General features: G+C 36.9%; 1 protein-coding gene across 1 annotated transcript in view; it reads right to left on the bottom strand.

Moving 5' to 3' along the window:
* TTN (titin) overlaps window positions 1–17,556 on the bottom strand; it is a 279,722-nt gene that overhangs the window by 125,030 nt on the left and 137,136 nt on the right. The window contains 18 exon segments of the mRNA XM_060302200.1: window positions 147–236; window positions 708–791; window positions 1,194–1,271; window positions 1,405–1,488; window positions 1,618–1,701; window positions 1,835–1,918; window positions 2,052–2,135; window positions 2,795–2,878; window positions 3,764–3,847; window positions 6,477–6,560; window positions 6,644–6,727; window positions 6,839–6,922; window positions 13,404–13,481; window positions 14,625–14,705; window positions 15,525–15,818; window positions 15,955–16,044; window positions 16,194–16,262; window positions 17,238–17,315. Of these exon segments, the coding sequence (XP_060158183.1) occupies window positions 147–236; window positions 708–791; window positions 1,194–1,271; window positions 1,405–1,488; window positions 1,618–1,701; window positions 1,835–1,918; window positions 2,052–2,135; window positions 2,795–2,878; window positions 3,764–3,847; window positions 6,477–6,560; window positions 6,644–6,727; window positions 6,839–6,922; window positions 13,404–13,481; window positions 14,625–14,705; window positions 15,525–15,818; window positions 15,955–16,044; window positions 16,194–16,262; window positions 17,238–17,315 (1,698 nt within the window).

The raw sequence follows: 17,556 nt of genomic DNA, 5'->3' as shown, positions 1-17,556 counted from the left end.
TTATGTGTGCAATTGACTTTTGTTCTCGCCAAGGAGGTCAAATGTTAAGGAAGGAGACAGAAGACAGATTTTACCTTAAATAAGATATATAATAGACATAAAAATCAAATGATGTATTTTCCCATTCAATGAATCCTGTCTTGTACCTGCCAGAGGTGGGGCTTCTGGTTCCTTCTCTTCTGCAACAGGAACTGGCTCTTCCTCTTCAGGAGCAATTTCTACAGGTTCTTCATATACTTTAAAGATATAGTTAATTTTAGTTGAATGTGTGGAACAATATTCTAAAATGCATAAAATGCAACACACAATAAATAGTCATCTTGATTTCTTCCCTTGTTTCTATTAATATCGTTTCTTGTTTTTGTTAAGATGAAATCCATCTTGTTTGACTGATTTCTGTTTCTATTGATTTGAATGCTTGAAAAGCCCTTTTGGTGTTTAATGTTATTTATAGTCATTAGTTTTCCTGTCCTACTTTGTGTGCGTTAGAGAAGCTTTGTTGAAACACCTTATGATGGCCAGTGTAGATACCGCTGACTGATGACCCAAAATAGATTTGAGATTGGAGCTAATTAAGAATAGTGAAGTAAGACAAATAATTAAAGGACAGAAAATGACCAAGAGATACTGAATTAGAAAAGAAGAGGAACAAGGCTTAAATTAAAAACAGTCATAAGTGGTAAGCTCATAAATGGCATTACCTATACCTTCTGGAGGAGGGGACTCTACTTTCTCGGGAACAGGGACGACTGGTTTCTCTTCTAAGACAGGTTTCTTTGGTACCTCTGGCACTTAAAAGATATGAGTTGGTTTTACTTCTGGGTAGTTGAGAAGTACATGAAATTTATACCATATCTAGTTCACATCTAGTTCAAATAACCCAGGGAGAGATCCAAGAACAAAATTCACGATTAGGCCAGTGATCTGTTCTTGGACCCACATAGTGGGAAGACAATGTAGCCTATTAAGATTAACAAAACCATGTTAGTAAACTCTTCTAATACTTATAACAGATGTACCAGTTTTTTTTTTAGTGATGCTATTTAAAAACATTTAAAACCCTAAACATCCAGTATAGTAGGTTTGTAGTTTTTAATATAAGATGTTTGACAAACAAAAGGGTTTCCTATAGTAAGTGACTTTTGAGACCAAGAGTGAGTGCTTTTCTACAGAATCTCATTAGTAACATGTACCTTTAGCTGGTGGGACTTCGGGCTTTTTGGGAACAGCTACTTTCTTTTCTGGAAGGACTTCTTTTGGAACTTCAGGCACTTAAAAGATATTAGTATTTTAACATTATGAAGAATCACTTGTAAATGCTCATCACATTTACACAGAGCAAAACACTTTTCAAGAGATAAAGGCTGTATCCACCTCCATGAAACAGTGGACAGTTACGAGTACCTTTAGCAGGTGGGACTTCTGGTTTTTTGGGAACCACTGGAGGCACTTTCTTTTCAGGAACAACTTCCTTGGGCACCTCGGGCACTTTAAAAGACATTAGTAGTTATTAGCTCATAGTTTCAATGACATATGGAAATCATTAAGCGGAGCAGCAGAACATAGCTTTTTAACGACAGACATTTTTCTGTAGGAAGCAGTGGCAGTGGGAAATACCTTTTGCTGGTGGTGGTTCAGGTTTCTTGGCAATGACGGCAGGTGGTTTCTTTTCTGGGACAGGTTTCTTAGGTGGCACGGTCACTAAAGATATTAAAATTTATGTTTTAGAATCAGTGAAGAAGAGTGAGAAACAAGAGAAAAGCCCATAATGCCCAGAAGTTTTGTGACAAGAAGAGCTAAGATTGGCAAAGGCAACCTAGTAGCTGGTCAGTACCTTTTGGAGGAGGAACAGGCTCTGGCTCTTCCACGACTTCAGCTGGAGGCTCTTCTGGGGCAGTTTCCTCAGGCTCCTCATGCACTTTAAAGACACAAGCTCATTTTAATGCTAGAATTGACTAAAGTATATGAAATATTTTGCAAAAAGATTTTTACAGCACTAAGAAGAGACTTTTTCTTTTTAAAAATACTGGTTTGGAGAGTTTCATGATTACCTGCTGGGGGAGGACTTTCCGGTTTGGGAGGAATAGCTTCAGGCACCTTCTTTTCTGGGACAGCTGCCTTTGGCACCTCGGGTACTTAAAGAGATTAGTATTTTCATGATTAGCCAGAGTAAAGACAAACGGACAGTGTCAAACATAGCAACATGGAGGTGGCTACCTGGTGGTACTTCTGGCTTTTTAGGAGGCATCACAGGAACTTTCTTCTCAGGGACAACTTCCTTGGGAGCCTCAGGCACTTAAGAAATATTAGTAAAATTACATTTAGGAGTTATGAGACCATTAGATCAAAATGTTTTTGAGAGCAGAAGAGTTTTATCTTCTTAAATCCAAGGTGAGTGACAGCTACCTGTAACAGGTGGGACTTCTGGCTTTTTAGGAGGCATCACAGGCACCTTCTTTTCAGGGACAACTTCCTTGGGAGCCTCGGGCACTTAAAAGATATTAGTAAAATTACACTTAGAAGTTATGAGATCACTAGAACAAATTACTTTCAAGAGCAGAAGAGCTATGCCTTTTTAGGCCTAAGGTTTGTGACAAATACCTGTAAGAGGTGGGACTTCTGGCTTTTTAGGAGGTGCCACTGGCGCTTTCTTTTCAGGGACAACTTCTTTGGGAACCTCAGGCACTTAAAAGATATTAGTAAATTATACTTAGGAGTTATAAGATCACTGGAACAAATATTTTCCAGAGAAGAAGAGTTATGTCTTTTTAAGCCTAAGATCAGTGACAAATACCTTCAGCAGGTGGGACTTCCGGCTTTTTAGGAGGCATCACAGGCACCTTCTTTTCAGGGACAACTTCCTTGGGAGCTTCGGGCACTTAAGAGATATTAGTAAAATTACACTTAGGAGTTATGAGATCACTGGAACAAACATTTTCAAGAGCAGAAGAACTATGCCTTTCTAAGCCTAAGGTTCATGACAAATACCTGTAACAGGTGGGACTTCTGGCTTTTTAGGAGGCATCACAGGTACTTTCTTCTCAGGGACAACTACCTTGGGAGCCTCAGGCACTTAAAAGATATTAATAAAATTACATTTGAAGTTATGTGACCACTAGATCAAAATGTTTTCGAGAGCAGAAGAGTTTTATCTTCTTAAATCTAAGGTGAGTGACAGCTACCTGTAACAGGTAGGACTTCTGGCTTTTTAGGAGGCATCACAGGCACCTTTTCAGGGACAACTTCCTTGGGAGCCTCGGGCACTTAAAAGATATTAGTAAAATTACATTTAGTAATTATGAGACCAATGGAACAAACATTTTCAAGAGCAAAAGAGTTATGTCTTTTTAAGCCTAAGGTTCATGACAAATACCTGTAACAGGTGGGACTTTTGGCTTTTTAGGAGGCATCACAGGTACTTTCTTTTCAGGGACAACTTCTTTTGGAGCCTCAGGTACTTAAAAGATATTAGTAAATTTACATCTAGTAGCTATGTGACCACTAGAACAAAATATTTTCAAGAGAAGAGTTTTATCTTCTTAAATCTAAGGTGAATGACAGGTACCTGTAATAGGTGGGGCTTCCAGCTGTTTAGGAGGTGCCACTGGTGCTTTCTTTTCAGGGACAATTTCTTGAGGAACTTCAGGCACTTAAAAGATATTAGTAGTTTTATGCTTAGCTTAAAGAGATCAATGGACTAAAATTATTTCCAAGAGCAGAGGAGGCATTTCTTCTATAGAATAAAGACTGGGGTGAAAAATACCTGAAACTGGTGGGACTTCTGGTTTTTTGGGCGGTGCCTTGGGAACTTTCTTTTCTGGGACAACTTCTTGAGGAACTTCAGGCACTTGAAAGATATTAGTAGTTTTACGGTTAGGTTAATGAAGAGCAACGAACTAAAATCATTCTCAAAAACTCAAGAGACATTTCTTCTGCAGAGTGATGTCTGGGCCAACATGTACCTGTGACAGGTGGGGCTTCCGGTTTTTTGGGCGGTGCCTTGGGAACTTTCTTTTCTGGGACAACTTCTTGAGGAACTTCAGGCACTTGAAAGATATTAGTAGTTTTATGGTTAGGTTAATGAAGAGCAACGAACTAAAATCATTCTCAAAAACTCAAGAGACATTTCTTCTGCAGAGTGATGTCTGGGCCAACATGTACCTGTGACAGGTGGGGCTTCCGGTTTTTCGGGTGGTGCCTTAGGAACTTTCTTTTCTGGGACAACTTCTTGAGGAACTTCAGGCACTTGAAAGATATTAGTAGTTTTACGGTTAGGTTAATGAAGAGCAACGAACTAAAATCATTCTCAAAAACTCAAGAGACATTTCTTCTGCAGAGTGATGTCTGGGCCAACATGTACCTGTGACAGGTGGGGCTTCCGGTTTTTTGGGCGGTGCCTTGGGAACTTTTTTTTCTGGGACAACTTCTTGAGGAACTTCAGGCACTTGAAAGATATTAGTAGTTTTACGGTTAGGTTAATGAAGAGCAACGAACTAAAATCATTCTCAAAAACTCAAGAGACATTTCTTCTGCAGAGTGATGTCTGGGCCAACATGTACCTGTGACAGGTGGGGCTTCCGGTTTTTCGGGTGGTGCCTTAGGAACTTTCTTTTCTGGGACAACTTCTTGAGGAACTTCAGGCACTTGAAAGATATTAGTAGTTTTACGGTTAGGTTAATGAAGAGCAACGAACTAAAATCATTCTCAAAAACTCAAGAGACATTTCTTCTGCAGAGTGATGTCTGGGCCAACATGTACCTGTGACAGGTGGGGCTTCCGGTTTTTTGGGTGGTGCTTTAAGAACTTTCTTTTCTGGGACAACTTCTTGAGGAACTTCAGGCACTTGAAAGATATTAGTAGTTTTACGGTTAGGTTAATGAAGAGCAACAAACTAAAATCATTCTCAAAAACTCAAGAGACATTTCTTCTGCAGAGTGATGTCTGGGCCAACATGTACCTGTGACAGGTGGGGCTTCCGGTTTTTCGGGTGGTGCCTTAGGAACTTTCTTTTCTGGGACAACTTCTTGAGGAACGTCAGGCACTTGAAAGATATTAGTAGTTTTATGGTTAGGTTAATGAAGAGCAACGAACTAAAATCATTCTCAAAAACTCAAGAGACATTTCTTCTGCAGAGTGATGTCTGGGCCAACATGTACCTGTGACAGGTGGGGCTTCCGGTTTTTTGGGTGGTGCTTTAAGAACTTTCTTTTCTGGGACAGCTTCTTGGGGAACGTCAAGCACTTGAAAGATATTAGTAGTTTTACGGTTAGGTTAATGAAGAGCAACGAACTAAAATCATTCTCAAAAACTCAAGAGACATTTCTTCTGCAGAGTGATGTCTGGGCCAACATGTACCTGTGACAGGTGGGGCTTCCGGTTTTTTGGGCGGTGCCTTAGGAACTTTCTTTTCTGGGACAACTTCTTGAGGAACTTCAGGCACTTGAAAGATAGTAGTTTTACGGTTAGGTTAATGAAGAGCAACGAACTAAAATCATTCTCAAAAACTCAAGAGACATTTCTTCTGCAGTGATGTCTGGGCCAACATGTACCTGTGACAGGTGGGGCTTCCGGTTTTTTGGGCGGTGCCTTAGGAACTTTCTTTTCTGGGACAACTTCTTGAGGAACTTCAGGCACTTGAAAGATATTAGTAGTTTTACGGTTAGGTTAATGAAGAGCAATGGACTAAAATCATTCTCAAAAACTCAAGAGACATTTCTTCTGCAGAATGATATCTGGGCCAACATGTACCTGTGACAGGTGGGGCTTCCAGTATTTTGGGTGGTGCCTTGGGAACTTTCTTTTCTGGGACAACTTCTTGAGCAGCTTTAGGTATTTGAAAGATATCAGCATTTTTAGAATTTGGGAACAGTGTAGGCATATGTTACAATATTCATGACGAGGACAAGACAATATATATTCTTAACACAGCAGTGGGAATAAATACCTTTAGCAGGTGGGACTTCTGGTTTTTTGGGTACAGCCACTTTCTTTTCAGGTACAACTTCTTTAGGAACTTCAGGAACTTTGAAGATATTAGTAACTATTAGTTGAAACTATAAAATGGGAATATCGACAACACATTTGCCCAAGCAAGTATCATTTATGAAACTGGCGGACACTTCTAAACACTTTTTCCCAGTCCCCAAAACAGGAGACCAACAACACGGAAGGATAAATACCTTTAGCAGGTGGAGCTTCTGGCTTTTTAGGAGGAGCCACAGGCACTTTCTTCTCAGGGATGGCTTCCTTTGGCGGCACCTCAGGCACTTAAAAAATATTGGTCATTTGTGTTTAGAAAAGGTGGAAATAATGAACGACTATATCATGCAATCATACACCAAGATATACTCGATTACTGACAACTCTTCTTTCTTTAGAATTATATCGCCTTTATGTACTGGGATTTATACATATAATTTTTTTCTAGCTAAAATAGCAGTTATTTTTCTCCCTGGTATGTACAGCATTGTCATTACCTGCTGGGGGAGGACTTTCCGGTTTGGGAGGAATAGCTTCAGGCACCTTCTTTTCTGGGACAGCTGCCTTTGGCACCTCGGGTACTTTAAAGAGATTAGTATTTTCATGATTAGCCAGAGTAAAGACAAACAAACAGTGTCAAACATAGCAACATGGAGGTGGCTACCTTTGGCTGGTGGGACTTCTGGCTTTTTAGGAACCATCACAGGCACCTTCTTTTCAGGGACAACTTCCTTGGGAGCCTCGGGCACTTAAAAGATATTAGTAAAATTACATTTAGGAGTTATGAGACCACGAGAGCAAAATGTTTTCAAGAGCAGAAGAGTTTTATCTTCTTAAATCCAAGGTGAGTGACAGCTACCTGTAACAGGTGGGACTTCTGGCTTTTTAGGAGGCATCAGAGGAACTTTCTTCTCAGGGACAACTTCCTTGGGAGCCTCAGGCACTTAAGAGATATTAGTAAAATTACATTTAGCAGTTATGAGACCACTAGATCAAAATGTTTTTGAGAGCAGAAGAGTTTTATCTTCTTAAATCCAAGGTGAGTGACAGCTACCTGTAACAGGTGGGACTTCTGGCTTTTTAGGAAGCATCACAGGCACCTTCTTTTCAGGGACAACTTCCTTGGGAGCCTCGGGCACTTAAAAGATATTAGTAAAATTACATTTAGCAGTTATGAGATCACTGGAACAAATTATTTTCAAGAGCAGAAGAGCTATGCCTTTTTAGGCCTAAGGTTTGTGACAAATACCTGTAACAGGTGGGACTTCTGGCTTTTTAGGAGGTGCCACTGGTGCTTTCTTTTCAGGGAAAACCTCTTTGGGAGCCTCAGGCACTTTGAAGATATTAGTACATTTACAGTTGAGTCATGAGGATCAACACAGACAAGAATCACATTTACACAGCAAAAGCACTTTCAAGGCTAGCAAGGCGGTTCTTTCCATAGCCCTCTCTATTCCCTCCTGAGGGGTTGTTAGGATGTACCTTTGACAGATAAAACTTCAGGCTTTTGGGGAGCATGCACTTTCTTTTCCCAGACAACTTCTTCGGGCACCTCAGGCACTTTAAAGATATTAATATTTTTACGTTTAGGAGTTACAAGAATCAACACAAACAGGAAATACATTTATACAGGAAAAGACATTTTTCCAAACTTCTAAGCTTCCAGCAACATATACCTTCATCAGGAAGGGCTTCAGTCATTTCAAGACGAACCACATATGTTTTCTTTTCGCGGAAAATTTCTTGGGGAGCTTCAGGCACTTTAAGAAATCAGTATTTTAACATTTAGTGTTGCAAAGATCAGTAGGAACAGCAAAATATTTTCAAAGACTACAGGAGCTACTTCTTCTTGAACTTGACGGCATGGGGACTTGTACCTTTAACTGATGGAGGTTCTCTTTTTTTGGAAGGAATTCTTTTTGCAGGAACACCTTCTTGAGCAGCTTCAGGCACTTTAAAGACATTGGTATTTCACATTTAGGAGTTAAAATGATTAATGAAAACAATAACCACAATATATTAGCAAATGTAGTTTTTTAGAAGTTTCTTCTCTGCCTATTCTCCCCTTGCCCCACCAATCAACTAAGTTGAATGGGATTAGCAGCATCCTTGAGAAGATGTGCTCACCCTTCTCCAGCAACTAGTGGAGGTCCTATGACCCTGTAGACCCTCCTTATGAAGTATTTGTTGAATGAACACTTTTAATAGGAGGGTTTTCTGTTTTGATAGGAACAGTCACACATATTTTCTTTTGAGAGGGAACTTCTTGTGGAGCTTCTGGTGCTTTAAAGATATTAGTATATTTACATTTAGGAGTTGGGAAGAACATTAGAAACACATAGTTTTAAGAACCGAAGACAGACAATTTCTTCAGTATCTGTTCAGAGGTGACAGGTACCTTTCACAGGTGGAGGTTCTGCCTCTTTAGGAACATCCTCAGATACTTTCATTTCAGGAGCAACTTCTTGCACAGCTTCAGCTACTTTGAAGATATTAGTATTATATTATACTTAGAGGTTAAGGGATCAGTGGAGATATTAATGACATTAACTGAACCAAAGTGACTTTTATGTCTACAAGGGTGCTTCCTTCAAGAACTGGATGAGGTACAAAGTCTTGAAGAAAGGAATCAAATCTTGTCTTTGTTTATTATTCCCCAGCTCCCCAGCACCAGGCACATAGTAGGCATTTGTTAAATAAATGAAGGAAGGAATGATAGAATGAATGATACCTTTAGTGGAAGGTGTTTCAATTTCAGGGGGAGCAGCTATGAGTATTTCCTTTACAGGGACAACTTCTTGAGGTGATTCAAGCACTTTAAAGATATGAATTCATTGTACTTCAGAGTGATGAAGAGCAATGAAGAGTTTTAGTCAAAACCCCACCTACAGGAATGTCCCAGACTGGGTGACCTCCCTGCTCCCCAAATCTGATTCTTTGGTAAAAGTATGAATACTTGATTATCGGGAGCTGTTTTCTTGGTCACCTCAGGCACTAGCAATATTAGTAATTTTATTTCTTTGAACGGTAGATACATAGGAACTGAGATAAAAATTTACCTTTAAGTGAAAAAAATTGATTTTTAAATAATTAACAATGTATCTTTTGCTATTAGCTTGCAGAGGATAAAACAGCTCCTTACCTGGATTGGCTTTATTTTGTACCCTCACCTTAGGCACTTTATTTTATTTTATTTTTGGCTGCATCAAGCGGCTTGCAGGATCTGAGTTCCCTGACCAGGGGATCGAACCCATGTTCCCTGCAGTGGAAGCATGGAGTCTTAACCACTGGACCCCCAGGGAAGTCCCTTAGGCACTTTAAAAAGGTGATTGTTTTTCAAGTAAAGGAGGAAGGAGAACAACTAAAATATTTCAGACAGAGAAAATATTGTCAAAATGTTCAGATATTCTTTAAATTACAGAATATCATGGGTATTGTGACGAATTTTTGGAGAGGTTTTAAAACATTCTCATCTGTTGATTTATCTGAAAATATTCAAAATGAGAAAACGTAGGACTCTTTAAAAATAAAAGACAATGAGATGAGCAAATAAATATTCAGGGCAGAATTCCAACTTTAACTGGTTTTGGTTTTAACTGCCCTGGTTTTAGAAGGCTCTCGGGTAGAGATGATATTACAGATAGAACAGTTCCACAGTGAATTTAATATTTTATTTTCTTTAAGTCATGGTTTTCTAAAAATATTTCTATGATATTTAAGTCTTAGGCAAATTCAGTTATTTCAAAATTATGTGCTTGTTTTTGGTAGTAAGTTTATTTTAATAGAAGAACAATTCAACAGGTAGTTGTATTATATCCTGGAATTTCAACCCCATGGAGTGTTTGAATTACTAACCTATAGTCTACAGCCAAGCACCTCTGTCATTTTACGGCACTGATTTCTGCTTTAGAGCACTGTGGGGTGAGCCTATTCAGTCTAGTTTCAGGGATATAAATGTTATAGGTGATCTCTCATATAGATTGTTTTTTCTAGCTAGTCTGAATTTTATTTTTTAAGGAAACAGCAATAGCTATTTCCGTCTGGGTCACATCTGCACGTTATATGTATATATATTTTCCCTGGAGGGGAAATAGCCTGGAGGGCTCATAGATAAAATTTATAGCCCAAGCATCTCCATGTGTATAAAGTTATGGACTTTTCCCCCTTATGACTCATGGGGACATGTATATACCCAGTCGAGCTGCTACTTTGGGGGACCCACTTCTCTGAAGTGATCTCCCTGGTATCATCTGGAGCTTCAGAGGTATTAGTATTTTTACACGTGGTGAGTACAACTACAGTCATGAGATAAGAAAGTCAACCTTCTTCTGGCTTGTACCTTTTGGTGGTGATAATTTTCTTCTTTTGGTAACAGGAGGTTGTCTCTCTGGAACATCTTCCTTGGAGACTTCCAACTCTTTAAAGATATTAGTATTTTTTAATTGAGAAAGGCAAAGACATGAAGACATGACTTACGAAGAAAGTTAGGGATATTAGCAGATATTATAACCTTTAATTAGAAATTTTATTTTTGTTCTAATGTTTATTCATTATATGAGTGGGATTTGACTTTTTAGGAGCAAGTCATAGATAGTTCCTTGTCTTGGGTACATTAGGGAGACTAAAGATATTAGTATTTTAGCATTAGAGGTCGTGAAAATCTACACAAAGCAGTGAACATATTTTGCAGACTGATGAAGAAAGGTTTTCTTATTTAGATTATCGTAACTAAGAATTATACCTTCAGTTGGAAGATGCTCTGGAATATTGGGAACAGCCTCAGGTAACTCCACCTCTGGAAATACTTCTCTGGTTGTATCAGGCTCTTTAAAGATATTAGTAGGTTTACACTTAGAAGTTATAAAAACAGTAGATTATATAACATGCAATTTTTGAGTCTTGAAGCCAAAGATATTCATCCAAGTTTGATGTTGTTGGAATGTACCTTTAGTTGCTGGTGTTTGTCTCTTTTTAGGAATAGTCACATATATCTTGTCCTCTGGAACAACTTTCTTGGGTGGTTCAGGCACTTAAAAGATACGAGTATAGTTATATTTATAAATGGTGAAGGAAAGTACTGAGCTTTTAAAATGAGCCAAAAATAAATTTTCTTCACTGGGTCATTGGTATTATATACCTTTTGCTACTTTGGTTTTTGTCTTTTGAGGATGAGTCACAAGTACTTTTTCTTCTGGAGATGATTCTTCAGATACTTCATAAACTTTAAAGATGTTAGTATTTACACAATTAGGGGCATTTCAAGGTGGATGAAGAATAGTGTTAAGAAAAACATAATACATAATACACATCGATAACTCAAATGACTAGTACTACATAGATCCAAATTAGTGACAATAACACACTGGCTAGGAAAAAGCCTCATTCCCAGTTTTATGATATAGGACTTTTCAGCATTTCTTTATGATCATGATGGTAAAATTGAGGAATTCACTGGTCAGGGACTAGTATATAATTCTTTTACTTTGTCTGCAGAAAGATACTGGTAAAATTTCCCTATTGTTGTTAATTTTTATGGATTTTTTTTCTTAAGGAACAGGGTCGATGTTGAGTTGCACATCAAGAATTCTCCGATATTTGACTTACTGGAAATTCATCCAAGTCTTTTCCTGTTCCAGGAAACCAGTTATCTACATTTTCAAACCAAATCTAGTCTATGGCTTCATATTCAATATGAATGTGAAAACTATTCAGAGATTGGAAGAAGAAAAGAAAAATAAGAATGATTGAATATTTGGAAAATAAGGCAACTGAAAAATAAAGATTTCTCCAGATTTCAGAAAGGAAGACTGGCTGATAATAATAACCAAATTCAAGTATAGACAGGGTATTCAAAGGTGGGAGTCATCATATATTTTTATCCAAACCTATTATCATAGGGTGACAAAAATTGTATTTAAATTTTACATTCAAATAAATGGAAGGATATCTTGACTGCTGGCGTGTTCACTATTCAGATTATTAAACAGTATTCTATTCAGAATATTTTTTTACTCATATTATTTTACTCTTCAAATTAATTCATTATAATTTTGCATGAAGGCAAAACCAAAAATGGCTTGAGAATTCTTTTGAGGTTCTAATGGCCTCGTAAATCTATGGGTATTTGAATAGCACTGCTAAAATGTTTACAACGATTGTTGCAAAGAGTAAAAAATACTAATGCTGAAGTATTTTGATTCTACATATCCAAGTAAAATATTATCATCAAGTTAAAGAAAGTTGCCTTATGGTCTGAGAAAATGAATTGCTGAAAAGCAGAAGACATTTGTACACAGAACAGGTTAACAAGACAATGACAAATTCAACAAGACAAATGACTTTTCTAAAATTGGGCAACGGTATACGTGCAGGTCTCTTTATTTTTTTAAATTGGTGAGGAAATATAACTTGTCTGAGGCTAATAGTCATTCAAATTATCTAATTTTAGCCAAATATTTTTGGCATGTTAGGATTTTACAAGATATTAGTATATTTACTTTTAAAAGCTATGAAGACAAACACAGACGAACCAAAGAGAACCACCAGTTTTTCTACACTCACTGTACATCGTTGCATCTTCAGAAAGAACTATGGGTGATATTTCTTCTTGAATACTTTTCTTAGGCACCTCAGGAACTTCAAAGATATTAGTATATTAATTGTAATAAATACCAAATATAAGATATTAAGAATATAAAGAAACAAAAGACAAATATTTACATCACGCACATTCACTTTAAACCATGAATAACTAAACATAGAGTTATTTCATGTTGTGATTAGTATCAGTGTATACCTTTAGCTGGTGGAACTTCAGGCTTTTTAGGAACAGCTTCACGAACTTTTTCTTCTGGAACGATTTTCTTGGGTACTTCAGGTGCTTTAAAGATATTTGTTTTATTTTAAAAAATTGCATCATTGGGTGTAAAATATCAAGACAAAAAGGGGCATCTAACAAGGAGAATGTCAAAAATCCCCAAATTATAAGTCATCTAAACACACAATCAATGCATCTCTCTAGACGGCCTTGTTGATGAGTTGTTGATTTGTCATATTAGAAGGACTTTGCCCTGTGGATACAACATCATTTTCTATTGTCACTTGGAACATGTTTATTTGTTTCCAAAGCTACTTGAAAATAGCCTCCAAAATGAATTATTTTTGAAAAAGAAGTTGGGGGGGGTCAATGTTTAAATATTGCTTAAGAAGAGGATCAATACAAATAAAACCAACTTTTAGGCTTAGGCCTGTGTTCCCAGAGGGTAGTCACAAAAGGGAGGATTATGTTACGGGACATAAATTGAAGTTTACATAATTCAGCCATTTTGTGGCGTTGCGGGGAGAAAAATCTCTCTCTCTTTCTTCTCATAATAAATGAATAAAAGGGAGTTTTGTATTAGTGGCGAATCAGCAAAGGCAGATACCTTTAGCTGGTGAAACTTTGGGCTCTTCAGGAACATGTACTTTTTCTTCTACCACAATTTTCTTGGGTACTCCAGGTACTTTGGAGACAGTAGTAATAGTTTCTTTTACTTTTAAACATTCATAAAGATTTTTTAACAAGTAGAGCATAATAGAAATGTAAAGACAGAAAAGAACATAGCCACAGTATAAAATACAGACATCACTTTATCGAATACATTACAGTTATTAAAATGAGTTGAATTTTGATAACAAATACAACAACAAAAATCCAAGGGAATTTCCCATGTAAGAATCATAAGAACTTGACAAGAAAAATGAGTAAGACACCTTCAGCTGGTGCTTTCTGCTTGTTTTGGTGGAATAATTGATATTTTCTCTTCAGTGATAACATTCTTAAATGCTTCAGAGACTTAAAAATGTAAGTATATATTATTTATAAGCTACTGTTTTTCATTTTTACTGTGAAATTCAAGAGGTTTAAAAACTGAACAGGGCTTCCCTGGTGGCACAGTGATTAAGAATCTGCCTGCCAATGCAGGGGACACAGGTTTGAGCCCTGGTCCGGAAGATCCCACATGCCACGGAGCAACTAGCTCTGTGTGCCACAGCTACTGAGCCTGCACTCTAGAGCCTGCGAGCCAAAACTACTGGGCCCCCGTGCCACAACTACTGAAGCCTGCGCACCTAGAGCCTGTGCTCCACAACAAGAGAAGCAACCGCAATGAGAAGCCCGCGCACAGCAACAAAGAGTAGCCCCCGCTCGCTGCAACTAGAGAAAGCCTGCGCAGCAGCGAAGACCCAACACAACCAAAAATAAAAAAAACAAAAAACAAAAACTGAACAAAGCAGGGACATTAAACACACAGTCACAATGTATTTATATTTACTAGGTCATTAAAATTAATAATTAACAGGAAAACAAGCATTTATCAATAAACAGGTGAGTGAATATATAATCAAAGAGTACCAAAGAAGGAAAACTGGGTTCACTGTTTGGTTAGTAGTGATACTGCTTTGGGTATTTTAAGTATAACAGTGACTTTCTTTTTTGATAGAACTTTCTTTAGCCCCTCACCCACTTTCAAGATATTAGTTTGTTTTAGACATTCCAGAAACACAAAACACAGAAGAAAAACATCAAGTAGAATTCAAACTTGTAAAGCAGCCAAAGTGCTACTATATGTAAAATTAGGTTAAGTAATTTTTCACCAATAAAATACCTTTAGCTGGTGGCTCTTTTCGAAGAACAACTTTAGTAGGTGGTTTTTTTGGAGGGATGATTTTCTCGGATATCTCAGGCCCTTTAAAGATATTGGTGTTTTGGTTTAGAATGAACTCCTGAAGTATCATGGCCCATGATGACTAAAATTAGTACAATGAGGGCTCATAAAATGCTTTCTCTATTCATATTTTAAAAATTTATACCACACCTACTTCCAAAAAAACTTGAGTTTGCTAAATTTCATCTGTATTGTAAATTTACTGTGTATACTAAGCACACACACATTCCTTCATATTACACACATATTATTAATTTGTTCAAGAGCTGGAGTAGTCATGCAGAGAATGTATTTGTACGTTTATCCTCAGAATATACTAGAATGCAGGTGCTACTACCACACTTCATTTCCTTCCTTAATGTTATTTCTCCTGAAAGTATCATAAAATGGTGGAAGATTTGGATAAGTAATTATCAGTTTGTGAACAGTTGATTGAAATGCTAACAAAGCAATGGTTCTTTTGCCTGGACAGTGAACTGAGGAGTTTCTCACTCAGCTGATGACACTGGCCAGATATTTTGGTACGTATAACAATCACGTAACACTCTTACTTGGATTTAAAAAGGAATCCACAAATTCATACCGTGAATTATGTTATCTCCTTAGGTAAGTAGATATCAAACATTATTATCTTGTTGGCTAAAATTATACTCTGTGGTTAATCTCTACTCCATATCAAACATTGTTATCAAGTAGTTTAAACTCATGCTTAAAGTATTTCATGATTTTATCATGGAAAGTAAGTGGGTTTCTAATGTCCAAACTGAATATGAACTGTACTTTAAAAAAGAAGTTAGAGCAACATATAACAATTTGTAATATCTGCACAATTCCCTATACCTTTAGGTGGAGCTTTGGGTTTTTCATATACTTCCACTTCTTCAGCCTCTAAGACTTCTATTACCCTATGGACTTCTTCAACTTCGTGTACTTCTTCAGCTCTATACTCTTCTACTTTGAGGACTTCTTCAACCTCATGGAACTCTTCTTCTTCAAAGTATTCTTCAACCTCATGGAACTCTTCTTCACGAGCTTCTTCCACTTGTGCTTCCACTATTTCTAATTCTGCTCTTTCTTTTACTACTTCCTTTTTGTGGACAGCAACTGATATTTTTTCTTCAAGAACAGCTCTCCCTGAAAGAGTATCTATTTTAAGAGATCTATTTTTTTAAACACAGCAGAAATGAAGACGTAAATTCAAAATATAAAAACAGCTGAGAAAGGCTTTCATGCAGCAACACGTGAAAATCAAAGATCTTCCCCAAAGTACCTTTAGCTGGGGGAACAGCTTCTCTTTTAGGCACAGGGACTTTCTTTTCAGGGACTTTCTTTTCTGGGACTTTCTTTTGAACTTCAGGCACTTTAAAGACATAGTTTTAATATTTGAGACTGTCAAGAGCAAGATTCCATAGGCAAAAGACATCAAAAACGATCAAGACATGTAGACATAAAACGTAAACATCTTAATGAAAAAGATTATAAGAAAGTTCAGGTTAAAAAGAGATGTACCTTTGGCAGGAGGGGCCTCTTTTTTCTGAACAGGAACAGGTACTTTTTCTTCAGGAACCTTCTTTGGCACTTTAAAGATATGAGGCATTTCAGTTAGCTGACAATACTCAATGATAAACATGAAATAAAAACATCAGAAACAACATCAACATTACAAATAATCGAAGTCTAAGAAGTCACTCTATTGTAAAATTGGACACCAATTTTAGAGGCTATAAAGATATTTTTCCAAATCACTCATTTGTACTAGCCACACCTTAGAAGAAGGTATGTCCACAAAGAACCTGTGCTATCCTTTTTTTTTTTTTTTTTAAATAGCAGGAATTACCAATATTGGGCCTACTTCTACTATTTTTAATTTGATGAAGGCTTTTTTCAAGTGATAACCATCATAGAGTACTTAAGCCTTGATACAGGTGTCACATTCTGCTGGGCACTATCGTGTCTGCTGAGGATGTCTATTGCAATAGGGACAGCATAACTTAATCAATTAGGAGTGCTACTGAAGCATTAACCTAATTAGGAACAATGAGAGATAGACGTTTTCTAATAACCTTGAATGCTCTGGCCAGATATTACAAAAGGGACACGAGGCTGTTTAAAATAATTATTATCTAAGCATTAGAACAGATAACCCCCCTCCATAAAATAACACAGTAGACATAATTATTATAATAATTACACGAGAAAATTCGACTTATGTAATGGAATAAAATCTAGGAATGGAATGTTGGGAAGAAGGATCCATTGTAATGTATATAAGTATAGAGAGATGTACTATTAACATTAAAATTCTCAGCTATTTAAAATAAGAATATTCTGGAATAATTCACACACATGCACACACACACATAATCATTCATTAACATTCCAAAAAAGGCTAAAACAATCGAATGAATTATATTTGACAGGTTCTTAATCAATTTCATAAGTTTCCTGTTTAAATGACTCTAAGAAAGTAATGAATGAAGATACTTTTGTTTTTTAAGAAGAAAATGAATGGGAATTTAAAGATATTGTCTTTAATAAAAGGATTTTTTATACCTTTAGCTGGTGGTGCCTCCACTTTCTTAGGAACAGGAGTAGGTGCTTCAGGTACTGCTTTCTTAACCACTTCAGGCACTTAAAAGATAGTTCATGGACATTTTGAAAAATGACATGCAATTAACAGAACAACAACCATATACCAAAAAACCCCCAAACACAAAACATTGATTTAGTTAAAAAATATATTAGCAACCTAAATGGTAATTGCTTATATGAAGTATTGACTCTAAAGGTGAGAAGGATATTACTTGGAAATCCTATAAGCAAACATAATACCAACTATAAAAAGATTGTCATAGTCTTTAGCAATGATAGC

Source organism: Globicephala melas, chromosome 7 (assembly GCF_963455315.2).
Source record: "Globicephala melas chromosome 7, mGloMel1.2, whole genome shotgun sequence".
In the NCBI taxonomy this organism is placed as follows: Eukaryota; Metazoa; Chordata; class Mammalia; order Artiodactyla; family Delphinidae; genus Globicephala; species Globicephala melas.
The sequence above is the reverse complement of the archived record's forward strand: the minus strand, read 5'-3'. Positions and strand labels throughout refer to the sequence as shown.